Source organism: Lonchura striata, chromosome Z, assembly GCF_050655825.1.
Source record: "Lonchura striata isolate lonStrDom1 chromosome Z, ASM5065582v1, whole genome shotgun sequence".
In the NCBI taxonomy this organism is placed as follows: Eukaryota; Metazoa; Chordata; class Aves; order Passeriformes; family Estrildidae; genus Lonchura; species Lonchura striata.
This window is the reverse complement of record NC_140740.1, coordinates 40,837,652-40,856,842: the sequence shown is the minus strand read 5'-3', so window position 1 is coordinate 40,856,842 and position 19,191 is coordinate 40,837,652. Positions and strand designations below refer to the sequence as shown.

Here is a 19,191-nt window from a genome sequence, read left to right as displayed (position 1 = left end):
TCAAAAATCACATTTTAAAAATTCAGAAAATATTTTGATATTCAAAAAATAAACTCACTTGGCCCAGAATCTCAATGCAGGATGTGAAGAACTGTCTTGTGGGAGGGTTACGTTGAGTTTCATCACACACATATTCTACCAATGTAAAAAACAAACCAATTCCAACTTTCTTGATTGCAGGCATAGGCTGCACCTTGTAGATATTTATCAAGGCCCTAAAAAAAAATAAGTTAAAAGGCAAATTAAATTTACATACAGAGAATAACCTATGACAATAAAGAAATGTTTCTTGCCAATATATAGCCTTGAGATGAGTATTTGTGATACTCTCTGAGTATCCCTCCTTCTCATAATCAGACTGAAAAGACACAGATTTAGCTCATGTAATTTTGCTGCCTGAAATGGGTACTTCCAAACTTAGAAAGTCCCCATAATCAGAGTCAGAAAGTGAATGCTGAAGGATTTCCAAAGGACAGTTCCAATGGATTATTTCTCCCTTAAATCGGGTACTCCTCATATTCTGATGGCATCTCAACGGACTTTGTACTACAAGAAAAACTACTCCATTTTATTTCACAGGCTCAATAATAAAAGAATTAAAACAGAATCAATCTTCTCTTGCACATTGCCAAGTAAATGTTTCATTGAGACCAAACCCCTGTCTTCACTAAATCCGAATTAAAATAGGTGAAGAAGATGCAATTCCACAGATGTAAATCCCAAGAACTTTCTCAAGTACAGAATTTTTCAGATTAATGATCAAGAATGAACAAGCAGAAGTAGTACATAAATCTTTTACTTGTACAATCATTACAATTTATAGTAAACCAGCTACACTAAGAGAATCCCAGCAGAAATCTGGAAGATTGAGGATGAAGTTGCTAAAGTGGACCTCTGGGATGAACTGTAAAAGTGAGGAAGAGAGCCTTGGACAACCCCATTTTATTCATACCCCCCTCAAAAAAACGTAGTATTATCTAGCCTGCTTCCACTGCACCATTTTGTTTCACCTATTAAAAAACTACTTCAAATTTTAGCACTCTATTATGTCTTGCACTATAATGAAGAAAAACCTATAGAGAGTCATATTCAAATCATATAATTTAGCCTATGGCTGAGACACCTGTGGTACAAGTCTGCCACTTCCTAAAGTTTAGCACAGCATCCTTGTCATTACTCATTGTCCTTTTACAGGATTAGGAGGGCTATTATAATGCACAGAACAATAAAAAGAAGTGGAAAACAAACAGAATTACAACACAATAGTGTGTGCCCTGTTGAGCCTGAGAGACCCTCTGATAATAATACTGTGCCACAAACACACAGGTCTCAGGATTCCAACTCTGTTGCTGGTCCAAGCTGATGAGCATGATGAAAAACACATGAACAGGTTCCACATTTTAACTCTAACACACCAAAATGGAAGCACAAACATCACTACCCAGAACAGCATCTGAACAACCTACGTTATGAAATTCTCCACGTGTACAGCTGCTTCCACAACACCCAGGGAAGGTGGCTTCATGGCTTCTGCCTGCAGCTGTCTCACTTCCTTACGCAAAGCATGAAGCTGCTGGCTCACTGCTTCATTTTTGTGTTTCCCTTCAAACTAAATGACAAAAAGACACACATTCATTGCAGAATTAACACAATTTTGCTAGAACTCTTCCACGTTGCAGGTGTTTCCAAAAACGAAGCAGAGTCCAGTCAGAGGGCTCTAAATTTGGGTGGCTTCCCCCCTGAGAGCTTTCATCAGATTTAGTACATTGCGCCCAAGCACACATCCTTGGGCATGTTCCTAATTAATTATCACAAACACTAATAGAATTCATGTCTTTTATCTCAGGCTTTTAATCTACAGGGACTGAAACTTAGAGGGGATCAAAAAATTAATTCACTAGGCAACATGGGATTATTTCCATAAACGTTTTCATGTTTCTGTTCCTATCAGCAAGCAAATTCCCACATCCATACACTGGGAATCAGTTTAGAATGGATGCCATAAGCGAAACAAATTATGCAACAACTTCCTCTTCAGCGTTGATCTGCTTCTCCTTTTGAGCATTATACATGAGGTGTTTTAGATCACTAATATGTGCGTGGATTTATTACTTTTGTAATAATTCAGCCATTTCACACTCATCCACTACGTTCACCAGCCCCAAAACAGAGGTGATGCCATGCTTCTAACCTGGATGGTGAGCTGAGCTGCTCCCTGGCAACCTTTGTTGGAAGTTCCCCGGCACTCCAGGTGGAGAGTAATCTGCTCCTCCCTGTTGACATACAGCTTAGGCACAGTGTCCAGGATCTCACTGTTCAGAGCAACATGTTGAGACTCCCAGAGAGCTGCAGTTCTGAAAGGCATTTATTAATAAAATTACCAAAATCTTTCCTGAAAACAGCAATGCTGAGAATTTATAAGAGAAGCGCTCTTTAATGTGCTGCACTGAGACTCATGACACATTCCTGGAAAACATAAAAGGCTATTAAATGAAATTGAGCTAAAACTTCAAAGTAACAACACTTCAAAGTAAAAAAAACAGGTTCATAAGAACAAAACTATTCAAGTATGTGTGAGTTCTTTTGAATTACTAGGTATGAAAACCTGGAAGGAAACTGAACAGAATAATCTCTATAGGAAATGCAATTTTCCATGAGACAGAAAAAAAAAAAAAAAAAAAAAAAAACAAGAGGAAAAAGAGAATCCACCTAAAATTGATACTGGAATTATTTAGACTCAGCCTCTCATGGGCTTAGTAGCTTTTGTTCTGGTTCATAATATTGCTATAAAATTACTACATTAGGTAAGAACAGCTATAGATTAACCAGTTGTGATTGAAAATAATTCAGATGGATTATCTGAGTTGGAGTATTAAAAACAGAAAGTATCTTTCATTCACAAAGCTAACAGAGCCAGAAACTAAATATCTCTCCTGGATCCTTCATATTGCAGCTACTACCTTAGGGTTAAATAACTCATTGTCAACAAATCTAGCCTAAAAGGAGACTTTAGATCAGGAAATATGCCATAGGAGAAAATAAGTTAGATGCCATCTGATGTAATCTCAGTCATTAGATAAGATTTATGCATTCTTATGTCAGCTGAAGAAGTAGAATAATAACCTGATAGACCAGAAGAAAGAGAAAACGAATGGGACAAGAAGCAGAAGTCAAGTACTGACAATCTTGTGCTAACACCACAAATGAGGACACTGTGAAGGGCATCTTTAGGAAGAAATTGTTCCCTGTAAGAGTGGGGAAGCCCTGGCACAGGGTGACCAGGGCAGCTGTGGCTGCCCCATCCCTGGAAGTGTCCAAGGCCAGGCTGGATGGGGCTTGGAGCAACCTGGGATAGTGGAAGGTGTCCCTGCCTATGGCAAGGGGTAGGATGGGCTGAGCTTTAAGGTGCCTCCCATCCCAAACCATTCTGTGACTCCATGATAATTTTAAGGCACTGCTGGACACACTGGAGAGGCACAAGAAGCACAGACATGACTCACTTTGCATGCTGCTGCAAGATCTTCAGGTCCCTGCGCATGAGCTGGATCGCATCTTTCTGGCTCACGAGAGTGGCAGAGGAAATCACTGGCACAGGAGCTTTCATCGTCTGCAGAGGCAGAGGGGGCTTGGGAGTATCAAGCTTCTTCAAATTATTCATGATCCTCACTTTGGCTACAAATTTTTTTTAAAAAAAAGCAGAAGCAAGTTTTGTCAATAAGAAAAGTTTAGGAGAAACTGAAGAAAAAGATTTGGTTTTTTGCATGAAGCATTTTTAACTGCAGGGAAATATTTCTCAGGTTTCCCTCTTAAAAAAAAAACATCACTCAAGTAATATTTTTGGTTTTTCAAATATTGACTTCTCACAGCTTATTTTCACAACCAGCTCTTCCATCACACAAAGATTAACCCACTGGTTTTCTTGTTTTTCCCAAACACGCCTAACTTCCAGTTTTCCCGTCACTCCATTTATTTTGCATCTGACACAGGCACCCAGACAAAATTCTGTGCAAAATTAATCTTCCTTTCCCTAAACCTGTAGTCTTGTCAGTGTCAATTCCTTCTCAGAGCACAACCTCTCTCTGGTTCAGCCCTCTCCTCCTGCTGTTTTCCAGTCCATTTCTTTGTCCTAACAGTGTAAATTCACCTATGAAACTATTCCAGTTCCATTCTATTCCCTCACTCCTTCCTCTTCTTTGGATCAGCCCCAAATCCAATCTCTCCGTATCTTTAATGCAACAGCTATGAATGTCATCCCTTCTGCACCCCTTTCACTATGCCAAAATTCCAGGGGAAACACATGGGGAAAAACAACACCCAAAAAAAAAACCTAACAAAGAAAACTAAGCTTAAAAAAATCCAGAACCAATATGTCTTCAGGCACAGCTGGTTTTACCTTTGCTTGCACCTGTCTTTCTCTAAATTTTGGGAAAATGTCTGGATGCAGAGGAACTTTCAGAGAGCTTTCCCATGATGCCCTAGCTCTGCTCTGTGACGGCAAACTTGAAGCCAAAAAGCATCAATGTCAGCTTCTCACAGGAAAATCTTGGTGAGAAAACCATGACAACTTCATGGAAAATATTGAACCCACAGAAAACAAGCCATATTAGTATCTTTATTCACAGGGATCATCAAGATGCTAAAGAAACCAGGGCTTTGACATCCCAGTAGTTTTTTAAAGTGCAGTTTCCTTAACAGTATTTTTATCTCTTACCTGACAAAGGGTTGGTGAAATCTGTTTCCCCTGCAGAAGCACAGGCTGGATGTGATTCAAGCTGAACCTGCAGCCAAAGGTTCAGAGCTTCCTGAAATTCATGGTGTATGAGCTCCACATTGACATACTCCATCCACAGATCCTGGAGCACACAAGAATTAAATTGTCATCCTCCATTTTGGTCAGCACCATATGCTGTCCACCCATCCTAATATCTGTGAAACTAAAATAAGTACATAAAAAACATACTCTGCAGTTTTAAGTCACAGGAAATCTATTACTATTAGGGCAAAAAAACTAAACTGAAGAAAAACAGTGAGCTATTTTTATTAGATATATACATATCTACTGAAAAACATTTTGACATTTAGAGATGAAGCCTGACACATGGTATAATTGCTAATACATAGAGACAAAGGGAAAGACGTATTGTTAAAAACCTGCTCCTAAAAAGGGAATACAAGAGACCAAGACAGTCCAAAATATGGCATGATTAACTGCAGCCAGGCTAAAGCAGGCTGCATTTCCAGGAGTCATATACACTGGAGGAGTGAAAACAAAGCAAGCATAAGGAAATGCCCTTCCAAAATAAGTCTTTAGGCTTGAAGAATAGAATAATAGGAGAATAATTCAAGAATAGAATAATACACACTCACTAACTTATATTTGAATCTGACATTTTACAGACTACCAACACAAGCAGGTTTTGGCTTCCAGTCTTTTGTTATTTAAAGCTGAAACTTAAATAATCCTCTAATACTAACTTAGAACATAAAAAGATTTACAGAGCAGTACAGAAAAATGATTGTGTTGCAAGAAATGACAGATAGGCAATGAAGCTACATCTAAGTTCCCTTTCAAACATAAAGGAAGGAAGTTTGGCATAGCACAGGATTTTAGGGGAAAAGTTAGAGGCACGAAGGTATTATACATGCTGTATATGTATTAAAAACCAGTAACAGCTCTCTCTCTCACTCATTAAAGACTCATTTTAGCAAGTGGACTTTAAATTTCAGATTTTCAGTGTTATTAGCAACCCACCTGTTGATTCTGCATGACTTTAGCAAGTCTATGTGCATCATACTGCTTTGGTAAAGAGGGAATGTATGTATCTCCTTTCTGGAAATTCTCATCTTCCAACCACAAAATTAAAACATTACAAAGTCTTAAGGGGAAAAAAGAAAAAAAGGGAAAAAATCAGTGTGAATTTGATTGTTCTGAAGTTAGAATTAGGGCAACAAATAATGCTACAAGATGGCATGGTTAAAAAAAAGATATTTTGGGTGCATTTTCACTCATTTACTGCCAAGTTAAAGACCCATAGAGTAAAGGAGGCACTTAGAAAAATATGAAGGGTAGCAACAAAGAGTAAGAGCACAAATTCTGAAAAGGAAAACATTCATGCAAACTAGCATAAGACCCAGGACTGGAATAATCTCTTATGTCAGAAATTACCACCATAATCCAATTCAGAAGATCAATGGAATAAACAGAATGCATGTGAGCAAGTTCGGCTTCTCACTCCAGAATCTCTCTGCAGTGCCTACTCCAAAAAGTCATGCCTGAGTTAAGTCACATATTTTCTTTTCAGGGTTTCATTCATTACTAGTTCATTCTCATTTCCTCCTTTGTTAAAACTTTAACACAAAAACACCTTTTTTTCAGCTGACATCCTTCCACCAACTGCTACCATTTTTACAGTCACACCATCCAAGCCTTCCTGACAAGGAAGCACAAGAATGTCATTAAATCTTCACATTGTGGTATTAAATATCACTAGCAAATTCCTGCTTCTTTCATAAGTGTAATTGGTGAAAAAATTGAAGTAGACCAATTCCAAGAATCAGCCCCTAAAAACCCTACTAATAATTTCCGTCTTGTGTAGGAAACTAGACAGGCGATTAAACTTCCAGAGTATAAGATTTATTTGGGTGTATAGCACTCTCGTTTTCTGTTGGAGCAGGAAACTTATTTGAAATGAAAGACTGAAAGTATTAATCAAGTTCACCCGGTGACCATCTCTGGATTATTTTTCATAGACTATCAAGTGGGATTTATGGTCTCCCTCATTTGTTTGTACAATACGTACTGAGTGTTGAGGGGAACCCTGAGCAGGAGCTCAGATTACACATGTCCAGGACCCCTGAACAAGGGGCTCTTTAAAAATAATCCTTTCAACTATTTCCTCGCAATATTCACTTAATTTTTCAGTTCAGTGAACATGAGGTATAGATATTTCTTAGGAGCTACTATTCCTCACAAAAGTGGAAATTCACCAACTGAGTATCAGTGAGTGACTATCCTCCTCCTTAGCCTGTTCCAAGATAAAAAGTGAGTCCTGTGGCAAGGTTTTGGTAAGCAGATTTATCATTTTTCAGATCGCACAGAACACACTTGGCAGAGCTCACATTTAGGTTGCTAACTAAGCAAAGTGCTTGAACCATGTGCTGAAGACCACGTGAAGTAATGAAGTAATGCCTGATGAAGTAATCTTACTCAGACATAAATTCAGGCCCTGGTCTGTGACAAACATATACAGACACCAAGTAACCATTTCCATTTATAGCTAGTGATGTATATATGAGTAGCAGATATGCCTAAATAATAAATATTTTGCCAGCATGGGGCTACCTTTCATTAAAAAGCAAGACTTTTCCCCTAAAGGGAGTGACAAGCCTATCAACAATGCTTTATTTTTAGTAGTAAAACCAGCCCCCTCTCAAACTAAACAAATGCAAATAGAAGAACGGATTTGAGCCCAGCTATGCACCTGGAGACATGGGTTAATGGTGGCCTTGACAATGCTGGGTTAAGTGCTGGACTTGATCTTGGAAGGCTTTTTCAAACCTGAATATTCTACGACCTTATGTTTTAATAAGTGCCTGCAGTACATCTAAGGTAACATCCCTACATTCCTCACACAGCTATGACTGTGCTGTAGCAGTTACTCAGGCAGTTGCACTGATTAATGTGGAACTGGGCAGGCTTTTTTTACCTGACGAGTTCCTTATGCAGCTCAGGTGAAGTCAGGTAATCAGGTGAGCAGCTGGTCTTCTCTGGTGACTTGTCATTGCTCTCAGGACTCTCCACTCTCAGTGCTTTACTGGCAGCATGGTGGAAGTCTGCCACCTCTGTCAGCCGCTGCTTCATCTCACTTAGCAAGTTAACATGAGCTGCACTCTGAAAAAAGCGTCTTCCAATACAGCCATCTACAGGTAATCTACAAATGGACAATAAAGCATAACTAAGTCTTGTTGCAAATGTCAAATCAACATCTCTGCACACAAACTGTCTCACCAGAGAAGCTGCTGATACCCACTGCTTTCAGAAGTAGTCAGTGTAATGCACTGACTCTCACTTGCTGTGCACTTAATTAGCAATTGATAGTCTGCTGGACCAGGTCAGACTCACCCATACTGCGGTCCAGGTCGGTGAAGGTACAGGAAGAAGAATTTCTGCCAGATTAGTGGCATGAGAGGGTGATCTGCAGGGGTAGCAAGGGCCTGGTGAGCCCAGCGGTAAATCATGAGCCTCTGGAGGGAAGGCACAATGGGCAGCTTCAGCTGGGTCTGGGCTTTCTGTAGAAACAACATTTCCAGACAGTGTGGTGCTGTAACAGACTGTCACAGGTTAACTGAACAGATTAACACAGTGTGAACACTTAAGAGGAAAAAACTTTGGAAGCAGTCACACATCTGTTACAGGCCTTGAAGAATAAGCTGCCCATCTCAAAGTTATGTGCAGAGCAGACCTACATCTCTGATGCTTACAAACCCCCAGCATGATGGCTCTGACACAAGGCAAACATATGGGCCCTGGTGTTAATTACAGTTAATTACTGTTCTTCCTCACAGAAGTAGATGTTCCCAGTTTAGATCTCCAAAATGCTTCTTTTAGCTTTTTCCAGATTACATTTCATACAGCTCTAGTGAAAATTTGAAATGCAAAGTATAACTAATGTGAAGAAAGAACACAGAAGCAAAAGCAGAACAAAAACAAAGCAACCTATGAGTAGCAGCATCCCATCTTAACAACATCACAGACCCACTAAATCATTAAACAGTCCCACTCCAAGCTCATCTGGACTGTGCCTGAAGCAGGGGAATGGGAGGCTTTTCTGAGTTCCCAAGACTGGAAGCAGACCCTGGCACTTCTTCATCCCATACACCAAACCTCTTCTCCACACACTGCCCACAGTCTTTTTTTTTTTCCCAGCTAAATCAAGACACTCAAGCAAAGAACAAATGTTCTCCAGACCAGTTCCAAGGATGCAAGATATGTACTTGTCACAGGCCAAGCAAACCTATTTTCACAGAGCCACTTCCTTCACTGAAACACACTGAAACAGCTGAGATGAAGGATGGGCCAAAAGTTACACTTTGAGAATGGACAGCTTTGGTTTCCACTTGCTTCCCTCCAGAATTTCTAACTGAATTTGGGCAAAGAAGCTGGAAAAGGCTGCAATGTAGCCTGAAGTACAGCTGATTAATTGCCTTGTTAAAGGAGAGATCTAAATAGTTTTGAAAGCCTTGGAAAATAATTCAGAAAACAGAGAAAAGTAAAGGCCAGTCTTCTGCACAATTCAGATAATCTGTTTGAAATACAGATACGTTTTCCCACCTGAAAAATAAGCGTTCCCCATATCAGGGGTATAGATTAAATCCACTGAAGGTTGTGAGGCATTTAGAAGACCCAGAAAATTATGCAAAAACACAAATTAGCTTTCTTTAAATATTGGTATAGTAAAATGAGGTATTTCCATTGTGGCTTGTAAATGTAAAAGAACTCAAATACACTTAAAATGTCAATGAAAATTTCCCTGCAGTATATCTTGTCCTGCACAGCCAAGTAAAGAATTATTTATATATTTGTCCTGGTAAGAAAGTAGTACATAAGAGAAAAACTACATTATACAAGGGAATACTGTTCTCCAGCAGTTCTCTCTAATTTTAATGCAAATAGATGACCAGTTCTCTCACCTTCAAAGCTTGATCAGGAGTTAAAGCATTGATAACCAGCTCCCCCTCCACAACTCTGCGAAGCTGTGAATCTTCTTCAAATATTGATTCCATATTTAATACCGTCCATGCAAACCAGACCTGGACAAAACAGAAATGACAAAAATATTAACAACAAAACAGCAGGGAGCAGGATCAGGAAGCTTGATGATTTCTTAAGAGGAGTAAGTGTTTGACAGATTCTCACTGCAGAGCTGCAAAAAGCACTATCACATCTCAACAACAAAAACTCTTTATACTTCCCTTTTGTACAATTTTGAAAACGAAGGGGAAAAGCAGACACAACTGCAGATAGAATCACCCAGAGAGCTCAACAACCTTCTCAAACTCAGTAAAACAGAGAGGAAACAACCTTCCTAAAACAGTTTCCTCAGAAACAACCTTCTCAAACTCAGTAAAACAAGATCTCCTTTCTTCCACCTGCACTACACATCTCTGTCTGGGGTACTCCGAGATTTTTCTTTCCTTTTTTCTTGAGTAAGGAGCTCACTTAAGCAGAAAGAAAGTAATTCGAATTCAAAATATTTGTCAGATAAAGACTGATCTGAAAGAAAAGTCAGGCTTTACAGATTTTGTCTTTTTAAACAGATTAAGAACAATAGTAAATTAGAAGAAAATTTAACTAATAAATCCTATTATATGAATTCTTGGATGCAGATTAGACAAACTCTCCCTGTGCAAAATATTCATGTTCCTTTAGTGAAATAGTGCAAAAAAACCCATAGCATTCTCTTAGGCTAAACTGGGACTTTATCACAAGAAGAAAAGTCCCCTAGACCAGTATGCTGCTTTTCCCATCACAAAACGCCATCATGGCACTCACCTGAGAGGAGTTGGCATTGCCCTCCACAAAGGATGGTGTGACATTACCTGCCACAATCCAGCTGACCAGTGAAGACAGCATACCCTTGTCACAGTGATAGCCCAAAGCATTCTGTAAAGAAACAGAAAACATTTGGGTTTTTTTCATGACCAGGTGATTTAGAAGCTACAGGTAGATCACTTAATTTTTATCCAGGTTCCTTTCCACCTCCTGTTGCTACTTTCCAACCTCAGCTCAGCCAGGAACCACTGAAATGCCTGCTTGGAGTTTCTATTTCAGTGAAAAAATCCTATTGCAGAAACTTTGGTTTTTTTGTTTTTTCAGGAGAGGGCACTTCATTTCTGTCCTAAACACTCCATCAAAGATTTGAAATGCAAAGAAGACAAACCACAATAGAATGAAAACTGTGTTCCAAACTGGTTTTAGTAATAATTATTATCATTATTATTAAAATATCAGGCATTTCATTAATCTTGACCCACTCAGAAAAAAAATTTCTTGACCAACTCATAAAAAAATCAGATCACCTCATCCCACATCATCATGACTAGCTGTTCAGAAAAGCTGTCACTGCCTCATCCCTGGAAGTGCTAAAAAGCAGTTTGGACAGTGTTTGGAACAACCTGGGATAGCAGAAGGTGTCCCTGGACAGGGGAACTGGATGGGCTGTAAAGTCCCTCCCAACCCAAACCATACTAGGGTTTCACAGTCATTCTTGCTGCACTTCAGGAAAACACATTCACATGAAAACCCAACTGTGCAACAGATGAGCTGACCATTTACCCAACAGCAACACCAAAACACCACAGCTATTTGTTTACCTTGTGCTGCTGGTAAAGCAGTTTTTGCACACAGTCCTCCTGGCTGTACTGAAAAGCAGCTTTGCACAAGTCATCCAGCAGGCAGAGCGTGGCCCAGTCCCTGTGCCACAGCTGCTGGCTGGTGAGGACCTGCACCCAGAACTCCAGGACTGCAGCTGGCCCCACTCCATTCGGATGGTCACTTAGAAAAATGTGAGTCTGACAAATTAAAGGGTAAAATTATCAACAGATCACAGCTTTAAGTAAAGCTTTAGAATTTATTGGAGAACTGTTCACTTGCTTGAGGCTGTGGGGCTATCCTTAAATTAAATAATTTACAACAACACTCTCTATATCCAAGTAAGGACAGCTTTGTCATCTTCAGCTTCCAAACTTCTGCAGATTCTGAAGCCTAGAGAGCAGAGGACCTTGTGCAATCAGCAAAAACACACACAGAAGCCTTAAGCAGGAGACCTGAAGGCATAAACAGCACCTACTTCCAAAGTCCAAGCTGCTGCAGACCTTCCCAGAGTAGGTCTCTTTCCATTATCCCTCTCTAATGTTAGAGGGCCTTGGATTTTGACCTCTCTGCATTTAAAAAACACTACTGCTCCCTAACTCAAGAACATTTTTCCATTCCACAGCCCTAAATTAATGGTGAAAAGCAGAACATGCAAACATTAATATCTCTGCTACAGTCCTCAAATAAGACAGACAAGAAAGGAGTGCTGCATTTTACATTTTCTTTTTTAAAGTTTTAACCTGGCATGGGAAAATTAGTTGTCCAAGAAGTCTGAAAGGTAAATATTGTTGTTAGTGTCACATGCATTGCCAGATTTAGACAAGTTTAAGCAGGAGCATTTTAAGAAACCAAATCTCAACTCCTAATGCTTGATACATGGTACTCTGACTGAATGCTAGGTTCAGTACCCTTTCTAGCCTTTAACATTAACTCAGTCAAATAAGCTTAGTTTTAAACACTCTCTCCCCCTTTTCTGTTTTAAATAATCTCACCTGTATCATACTACTGAGCAGCTTAACATTTTCTCCATAGTTCACTCCTGTCAAGTGCTGTGTCACTTTATGGGTAACCTGCTGGGTCACTCCTTGAGGGACTCCACTATCCAGGTGAAGGAACAGTTCCACATAAGATAAAAACCTAGGGATGTCAACAAATAAAATTAAAATATCCCTTACTGCAAATTAAATAGAAAGTCTGCTTCTAGAGAATTTAAAACCAGCTCAATAGCACCAGTGAGACACATATTGAAAGGCTTTGATTCACAAACACAATGCAGATTTAATTGGTCCAGCTCAGCCATACACTAGGCACAGTATGAACATTTCACACCGACCTGTAATTCAAGACAGCTCATCAGGACTAAATACCAGTTCTTGATGTACATCATCACCCAAATATCACTCAGGATTTGTCTGGGTGACTGTCAGGTGTCTAAACCAAAAGATTATTATAAACTTTTACTGCAATCATGAATAAATTAAGTAAGCAAATGTACAAAATTTAAAAATTAACATATTATGAACATATAATGCTTACTGTTCATTCTTCAGGAGGTAATACTGGCAAGAATAAAACAAAGGTAAAATTTTATCCAGCACATGGACTACTGTTCTCAGATGTCTAGACTGGACTAGTACACCCAAAAGAGGAATCCCTTCAGCACAGAACTTCTCGATGCTGTCAGAAAACAAAACAAAAAAATTTATGAAAAACACATTCACTATCAGCAGAAAGGAGGACAATATGTTGATTTAGTTTTTATTAAATGAGATGTAAATACACTCATAACTTTACACTTTATCTTTGAAAATCTAAATAGTGAAACACAGAGTCTTTTTCTTCAGCTGTAGGAGTCATGCAATAGCTGAGAGATTTCCCAAGTATTTCCTTCTCAAATATTTACTAAGTATCTCCTTCCTTCACAAATCCCCTTCTGGGGATTAGTGTCCCATTTTTCAAAAATCACTAGAGATGCAAGTCTTTATCAAGTTTCTATCACTTTAAACTCACTGCTCTTGCCTAACTTGGACAATTCACCTCCCACTCCAGGGAAAAGGCCAAAGGCCAAACAGAGAAGGTGCAGGGGAACAGACTAAAAGAGGTTATTTTGTTTTTTATTTCGTGCTCAAAGTCAGGGAAAAATTTACACTCTCAACCCAGAATACCTTAATACCAAGCTCAAACTACTCCAGTGCTTTAAAGTATACATGGCATAATCTTATCATGAAGCAATGATAAGATTATGAAGCAATAATAATTCTCCTTCCTTGGGGAAGAAGAAAGGCCAGATATTTTTTCCTTAAAAGATTAATATAATATTATATGTAGAAAATAAGTTAGTGAAAATCTTGAATAGCACAGCATATAACCAAAGGGATCACAGACTCAGGAAAAACAGTTCTTGGTGAGAACTGATAAAATTTTGTGTGGCTCTGTACCTCAAACAAGAACATTTGATTACAGCCAAAAGCCTTACCTACAAACCAGCCAGAAGCACTGGAAAAGACTGTGTTGGAACACAGTCATGGCTAAGAGGTTCACTGCTCTTATAATGCTCTTTATTCACCGTTCCCAGAGTGAGTGGACTTCTTCTCCTCACTATTTTCTGAATGCAATGCTGCCCCAATAAGAGAAATTACCTCTAGAACAACTTTTTCAGTAAGTGTGGTTCAAAGTTACTCCTGTCCAGAGAAATTACTGTTAATCCCCAGTTTCAGTACAATTTCCTATGACTGGATTCTGAAGTGCAGGAAGCAAAAGTATTACTAGCAAAATAAAGGAAATAGCATGTTGTTTGAAAGAATTCAGGAATAATTTCTTCATAAAAAGGATTATTAAGCACTGGAACAGGGTGTCCATGGAGTTGTTGGACTCCTCATCCCTGGAGGTGTCCAAGGAATGATGTGGCACTCAGTGCTCTGGGCTGGGTGACAAGGTGGGGCATTATCACAGGTTGGACTTGATGACCTTGGAGGTCTTTTCCAACCTAAATGATTCTGGGATTCTGTGAAACTACATTCACAGAAAGCTGGGGTTGGAAAAGACTTTGAGATTATCCAATCCAAACCCTTCCAAGGCAGGGTCACTCAGAGCAGGAGACAAAGGAACAAGTCCAGGTGGGTTTGGAATGTCTCCAGAGAGGGAGAATCATGATTTCCTTGGGCAGCTGTTCCAGGGCTCTGCTATCCTCAGCAAAATGAAGTTCTTCCCCATGTTGAGGTGAAACTGCTTGTGTTTTAGTAGTGGCCATTGCTTGCTGGATAGAAAGCTGGATTTTCAGCACCACTGTAAAGAGTCCAGCACCATCCTCTGGACACCTGCCTTTGAGATGTTTGTCTGTATCAATGAGATCCCCTCTCAGCCTTCTCCAGACTGACCAGGCTCAGCTCCTCCTCCTAACAGAGATGACAAGCTGCTCAACCCTTGGCATCACACACCCTTTAAATAAGCACAAAGCTGTTAACAACCCTCAGCTCAGCATTAGGGAGGCTGCTCAGTCTCTGGGGCCATCCACCCAAGGCACACACCCAAAAAGCCCCCACCTGTGTCCCAGGGTGGTCATTGCCAGTGCCAGGTAGCAGCCGATGGGGACATTTGCCTTCACAGCCTTGAGCAGGGGATGCAGCATGACCGATTCAGCCGTGTCCAGTGCGCTGTCACACACGGGGACAGCCAGCCCGCTCTGCTGCACCCCACGGTCATTCCTGTGCAGCTTCAGCCTCAAAACCAAACTCCACGCCCACTGATTGAAGGAAGTCTCTGGTGTTTCCCCATAGCGAACGATGCTGGCCAGGTAGGAGACCTGGAACAGAGCAGCAGGAGCAGGAATGAGAGGAAGCACAGCCATGACACAGCACATGTGGCACTGGACTGGGACTTGGTCTGTGGAGAGGGAACTGGATAATCTCTGGGGTCCCTTCCAAACCAAATCTCCTAGGATCAGACCAACAGCAATTACTTTTTTAGACATACCATGTAGTTTATCTAACCACTCTCTTCCTATACCCTCACTTTCTACCTCCCTCTTCTTCCTCCATCCCTTTAAGTAAAGGCTACAAACTTACACTGTCTGCTTCCATTTTTCCAAGCTATTTACTGACCTTGAATTAAATTTTAATATTGAGAAAAAATAAAAAAAAAACAGACACAACTTTCAATAAGGTTTAAAACATTTAAGACTGCTAGTGAAAGGAAACAAAAATCTATGCAAAAATATTATCTGTCAGCAAAAATCCAAAAACCTGGCAGGCTCTCCTTAGAAAAAAGCCTGTATGTGGACAGGCAGAGTCACATGTGTATGTGTCCACTGTCATAAAGACCATGTCTAGATCACAAGGAATTATACATATGTGGAGAAAAAAAATTACACATTCTGGCAGAGCAGTGCAAATTGCAGAGCTGAAAGGCAATGCAGGTATTTCATCCTGAGTAGGAGTACAAGCACCTAAGCACTATTTTCTCTCAAATTCTAGTTATAGGCTCATGCAAGTCCAGACAGATTCACCTGCGCAAGTGGCAACTAAGGCTGACACTGGCTTAAAAACAATTACTCATCTGGCTGGCACAAGACAACAAACCATGGATAAGTGCAGAGGAACAAGTCAGAACAGAGCTGAGATAACAAAGAACATTCAGAGTGTTTGCCATGGTTTGACCCTGGTGTAATGCCAGTGTCCTCATGAAAATACATCCTCCCCAAATGAGTGCTGTGAGATGCAATCAGGAACAGAGCAGAGCAGCCTCAAGCTTAGAAATAAAAGACAAAACTTTATTAAAACCTACTACTATAATAAAAGACACACGCAGAATCCAGGATTAAAACCTTCCAAACATTCCTCCTCCCCCATGCAATTTCCACCAAAACACAGTGAGACACAATCCTGGATTCCTGATCAAGTTATCACCCTTCAGATAATCACTTCTTAGTTCATCAAGGAAGATAGGAGTCTCTCCTGTGCCAGACCCTCAGGAAACACAACTGCAACCTCCTGTGTTTCCATGTCACACATGGCACTGCCCAGAGAAAACCTGCCAGTGTGACACCCTTCTTGCCATGTCACAGTGCTCTCACCACCGTGCATGGACTGAAACTGCTCATAGGGTTTCCCTTCAAGGATGCTTTGCCAAGGACCAAAGAGCAACAATTTCTCCTTTTTTAGGGCAGCAATGTCCCCCCATTTTCTTCTCCCCTGGGGCTGAGGGTCTTGAGAACAGAGATCTTCTTCCCTGAAGACAGAAGGCATCACCACACCCTCCTCAACTTTTCTCTGTTCACTCCACTCCTGTCACTCTCCTGGCATCACTACAGCAGGTCACTCTCTTGGCTCCAACCATTGCATCTCCCTAAAAATGCAGTCACTGTGTTGCATGAGAAATTGGTTCAGTCTATGGCTATACAAGAAAACTCCAGCCAAGGCCACTCCATCATCTCTTTCCACCTAAGATTCTTTCCCATCTTCTTCTAACATCTCAGGTCCCAGGCTGTCTCTCTTCTCTTTCAGATCAAGATTAAAGTTTCACAAAGCTTTCTTTGTCCAAGAAGGGGTTAAAAGTCTCAGATTCCCAGGATGGCTGAAAGTCTGGGCTCCCAGAACTCCAACTCTCACAGCCAGGCACCTTCCCCCTGCCACCCCCCTCACTTTCTCCTCTGCCGGCTTATTGCCAGCGCAGTCTCTGTCTCTCTCGCTCTCTCTCCCTCTGGTGGGTGGAACAATGACATCTCAGATTTCCTCCACCCTTCCATCCACAGGGCCCAGCTCGGTTCCAGTCCCTGCACCCCCTGGCCTGCCTCCCCAGGCCGCATGGTTCCCCTCCCTGACCCAGCTCCTGGCTGGGCAGGGGAGAGTCTGCACCCTCCGATGACTGGAACCAGAGACAGTTCTCCTGGGAGTTCTTGCTTTTAACCCCTGTGTTCTCAGAGATGGTTACTCCAGGTGCCAGTATCCAAACCTGACCACTGATTGGTTTGACCCCAACTTCCTGAGAAAATTCACTTCCATGTCAAACCATGACAGTGTGGGAAGAAAAGGCTGGAGAAAAAAAAGTACAGAGGAGAAATCAACGTACAAAAAATACTGAGAAGAAAAAGCCCAGCACAATCTGTATAAATAAATAAAAGCATCTTGGACTGAATATCCAACACAGGGACTTTTTAACTTTGATCTTTCTATCCTTTAATTTGCATTCTGTAACTTGGAGCTATCCCTTCTTGAATCCAGTGTGCTGTAAAATCTATTTAATAAACACCTGTGGTGTGTTCAGGTCACATAACACTGCCCACTGCTGAAAAGCTCCAAAAAAGATTAACACTTGAGTCTTCAAATAAGACAAGAGCTGGAATGAGCTCTCTTATTCTCACCAGGAATGAAAATAGCCTTGCATTAGCAAGTACTGTCTACCTCTGCATGAGTAAAGGAGGAGCAGTTTGTGACTATTTACAAACCTGCAAGTGGGTCAAAATTAAAATGTCAATTTCAAGAAAGATAAAGAGAGATTGTCAAGAGCATGGAATGACAGGACAAGGGAGAATGGCTTCAAACAGAGAGAGTAGATTCAGATCAGATACTAGGAAGAAATTATTTCCTGTGAGGGCGGGAAGGCCCTCGCACAGGCTTCCCAGAGCAGCTGTGGCTGTCCCTGGATTCCTGGAAGTGCCCAAAGCCAGGCTGGACAGGGCTTGGAGCAACCTGGGATAGTGAAAGGTGTCCCTACCCATGGCAGGGCGTGGAACTGTATGATCTTTAAGGTCCCTTGTACCCAAATCATTCTATGATTCTGTGATTCTCACACAGATGTTCAGAAGCCTCATAGAATTTTCAAATAGCTCTGTGGGTGCAGACAACACTTGAGTTGTTGGTATGTTACAAAATTATAGCTGGATAAAGAACAGCTTAAAAAGAAGGGGAAATAAAGTGAAAACAAGGTCTTGCCCTACGGCTTTTCCCATTTACAGCCGTCCATAAGTATTCCTTGTAAGCAAGAAGAAAGGATACCTGTTTTATGCCTTCAGAAAGCAGTCCAGCATATGGTTTTTGGGAGAGATATTTCTGATACGCTTCCAGGATCATCAATGCAACTTCAGAATGGACAGCTGGATCCAGGTGAAGAGTATTCTGCTAAAAACAGTGTCAGAACACAAAACATTGAGTCATTTAAGAGGACTCTACAACTGTACACTCAGCTGCACCACAGAGAAATAACTCCTAGTCTTTTTCTGGCTGTTCAAATTAATTATCGCAATATCAAGGCAAAAATTTTGCCCAGTGAAAAAATTCAGCTCGATGTTAAAGAGTACCAGGCTCACACTGGAAAATACAAAGCCCAACAACTAGATTATTTATTAAAAGGCATCATAATATTCACTTTCCACATGTATTTTATGAACATACAATAATTAATAAAAAAAATCATAGATACCATTTTAAATTTGATAACAGAGACACTTGAACTCTTGCCTTTAGAAACAAAACCAAATCCCACCACCGTGTTTTTTGTACAAATTCCTCCATCAGTTGCCATATTAGAGAGCCATTTTTCCCCACATCAAAGGGCACAGAAATGGTATTGCTATTGCACAGCAAAGAATTCTGTTAATTTTCCCTAACATTCATTTTTATTTACATGTCTACAAGAAACAAGGAGAAAAAGTGAGTGAATATTCTTGTACAATCATCAGCATGGCAAAGAAAAGAGTTCAGCATGACCAAATGCACAGAATGAAATGCTGAACTAAATCACTAAGAACAGGCAACATTATTTCCCCAATCTATTTCTGTTTTTCTCTGAAACAGCACTCACCCTCAATTATACCCTGACCT

The 19,191-nt window shown here is 40.5% G+C and overlaps 1 protein-coding gene across 7 annotated transcripts in view; it reads right to left on the bottom strand.

The window, feature by feature from the left end:
* The window catches only part of EPG5 (ectopic P-granules 5 autophagy tethering factor), a 56,542-nt gene that overhangs the window by 17,193 nt on the left and 20,158 nt on the right, over positions 1 to 19,191 (bottom strand). For 5 of the 7 annotated variants that reach the window (XM_077790117.2, XM_085567553.1, XM_085567555.1 and 2 more), the window contains 15 exons: positions 18,367 to 18,489; positions 14,917 to 15,176; positions 12,911 to 13,051; positions 12,367 to 12,511; positions 11,374 to 11,571; positions 10,553 to 10,663; positions 9,691 to 9,810; positions 8,123 to 8,289; positions 7,707 to 7,931; positions 5,753 to 5,876; positions 4,712 to 4,853; positions 3,501 to 3,672; positions 2,192 to 2,354; positions 1,467 to 1,609; positions 59 to 215 (listed from right to left, as the gene is read on the bottom strand). In XM_077790117.2, coding sequence (XP_077646243.2) covers positions 59 to 215; positions 1,467 to 1,609; positions 2,192 to 2,354; positions 3,501 to 3,672; positions 4,712 to 4,853; positions 5,753 to 5,876; positions 7,707 to 7,931; positions 8,123 to 8,289; positions 9,691 to 9,810; positions 10,553 to 10,663; positions 11,374 to 11,571; positions 12,367 to 12,511; positions 12,911 to 13,051; positions 14,917 to 15,176; positions 18,367 to 18,489 — 2,391 coding nt within the window. The remainder of the gene's footprint in view (positions 1 to 58; positions 216 to 1,466; positions 1,610 to 2,191; positions 2,355 to 3,500; positions 3,673 to 4,711; positions 4,854 to 5,752; positions 5,877 to 7,706; positions 7,932 to 8,122; positions 8,290 to 9,690; positions 9,811 to 10,552; positions 10,664 to 11,373; positions 11,572 to 12,366; positions 12,512 to 12,910; positions 13,052 to 14,916; positions 15,177 to 18,366; positions 18,490 to 19,191) is intronic. The other 2 variants (XM_085567557.1, XM_085567554.1) reach the window with 1 other exon arrangement.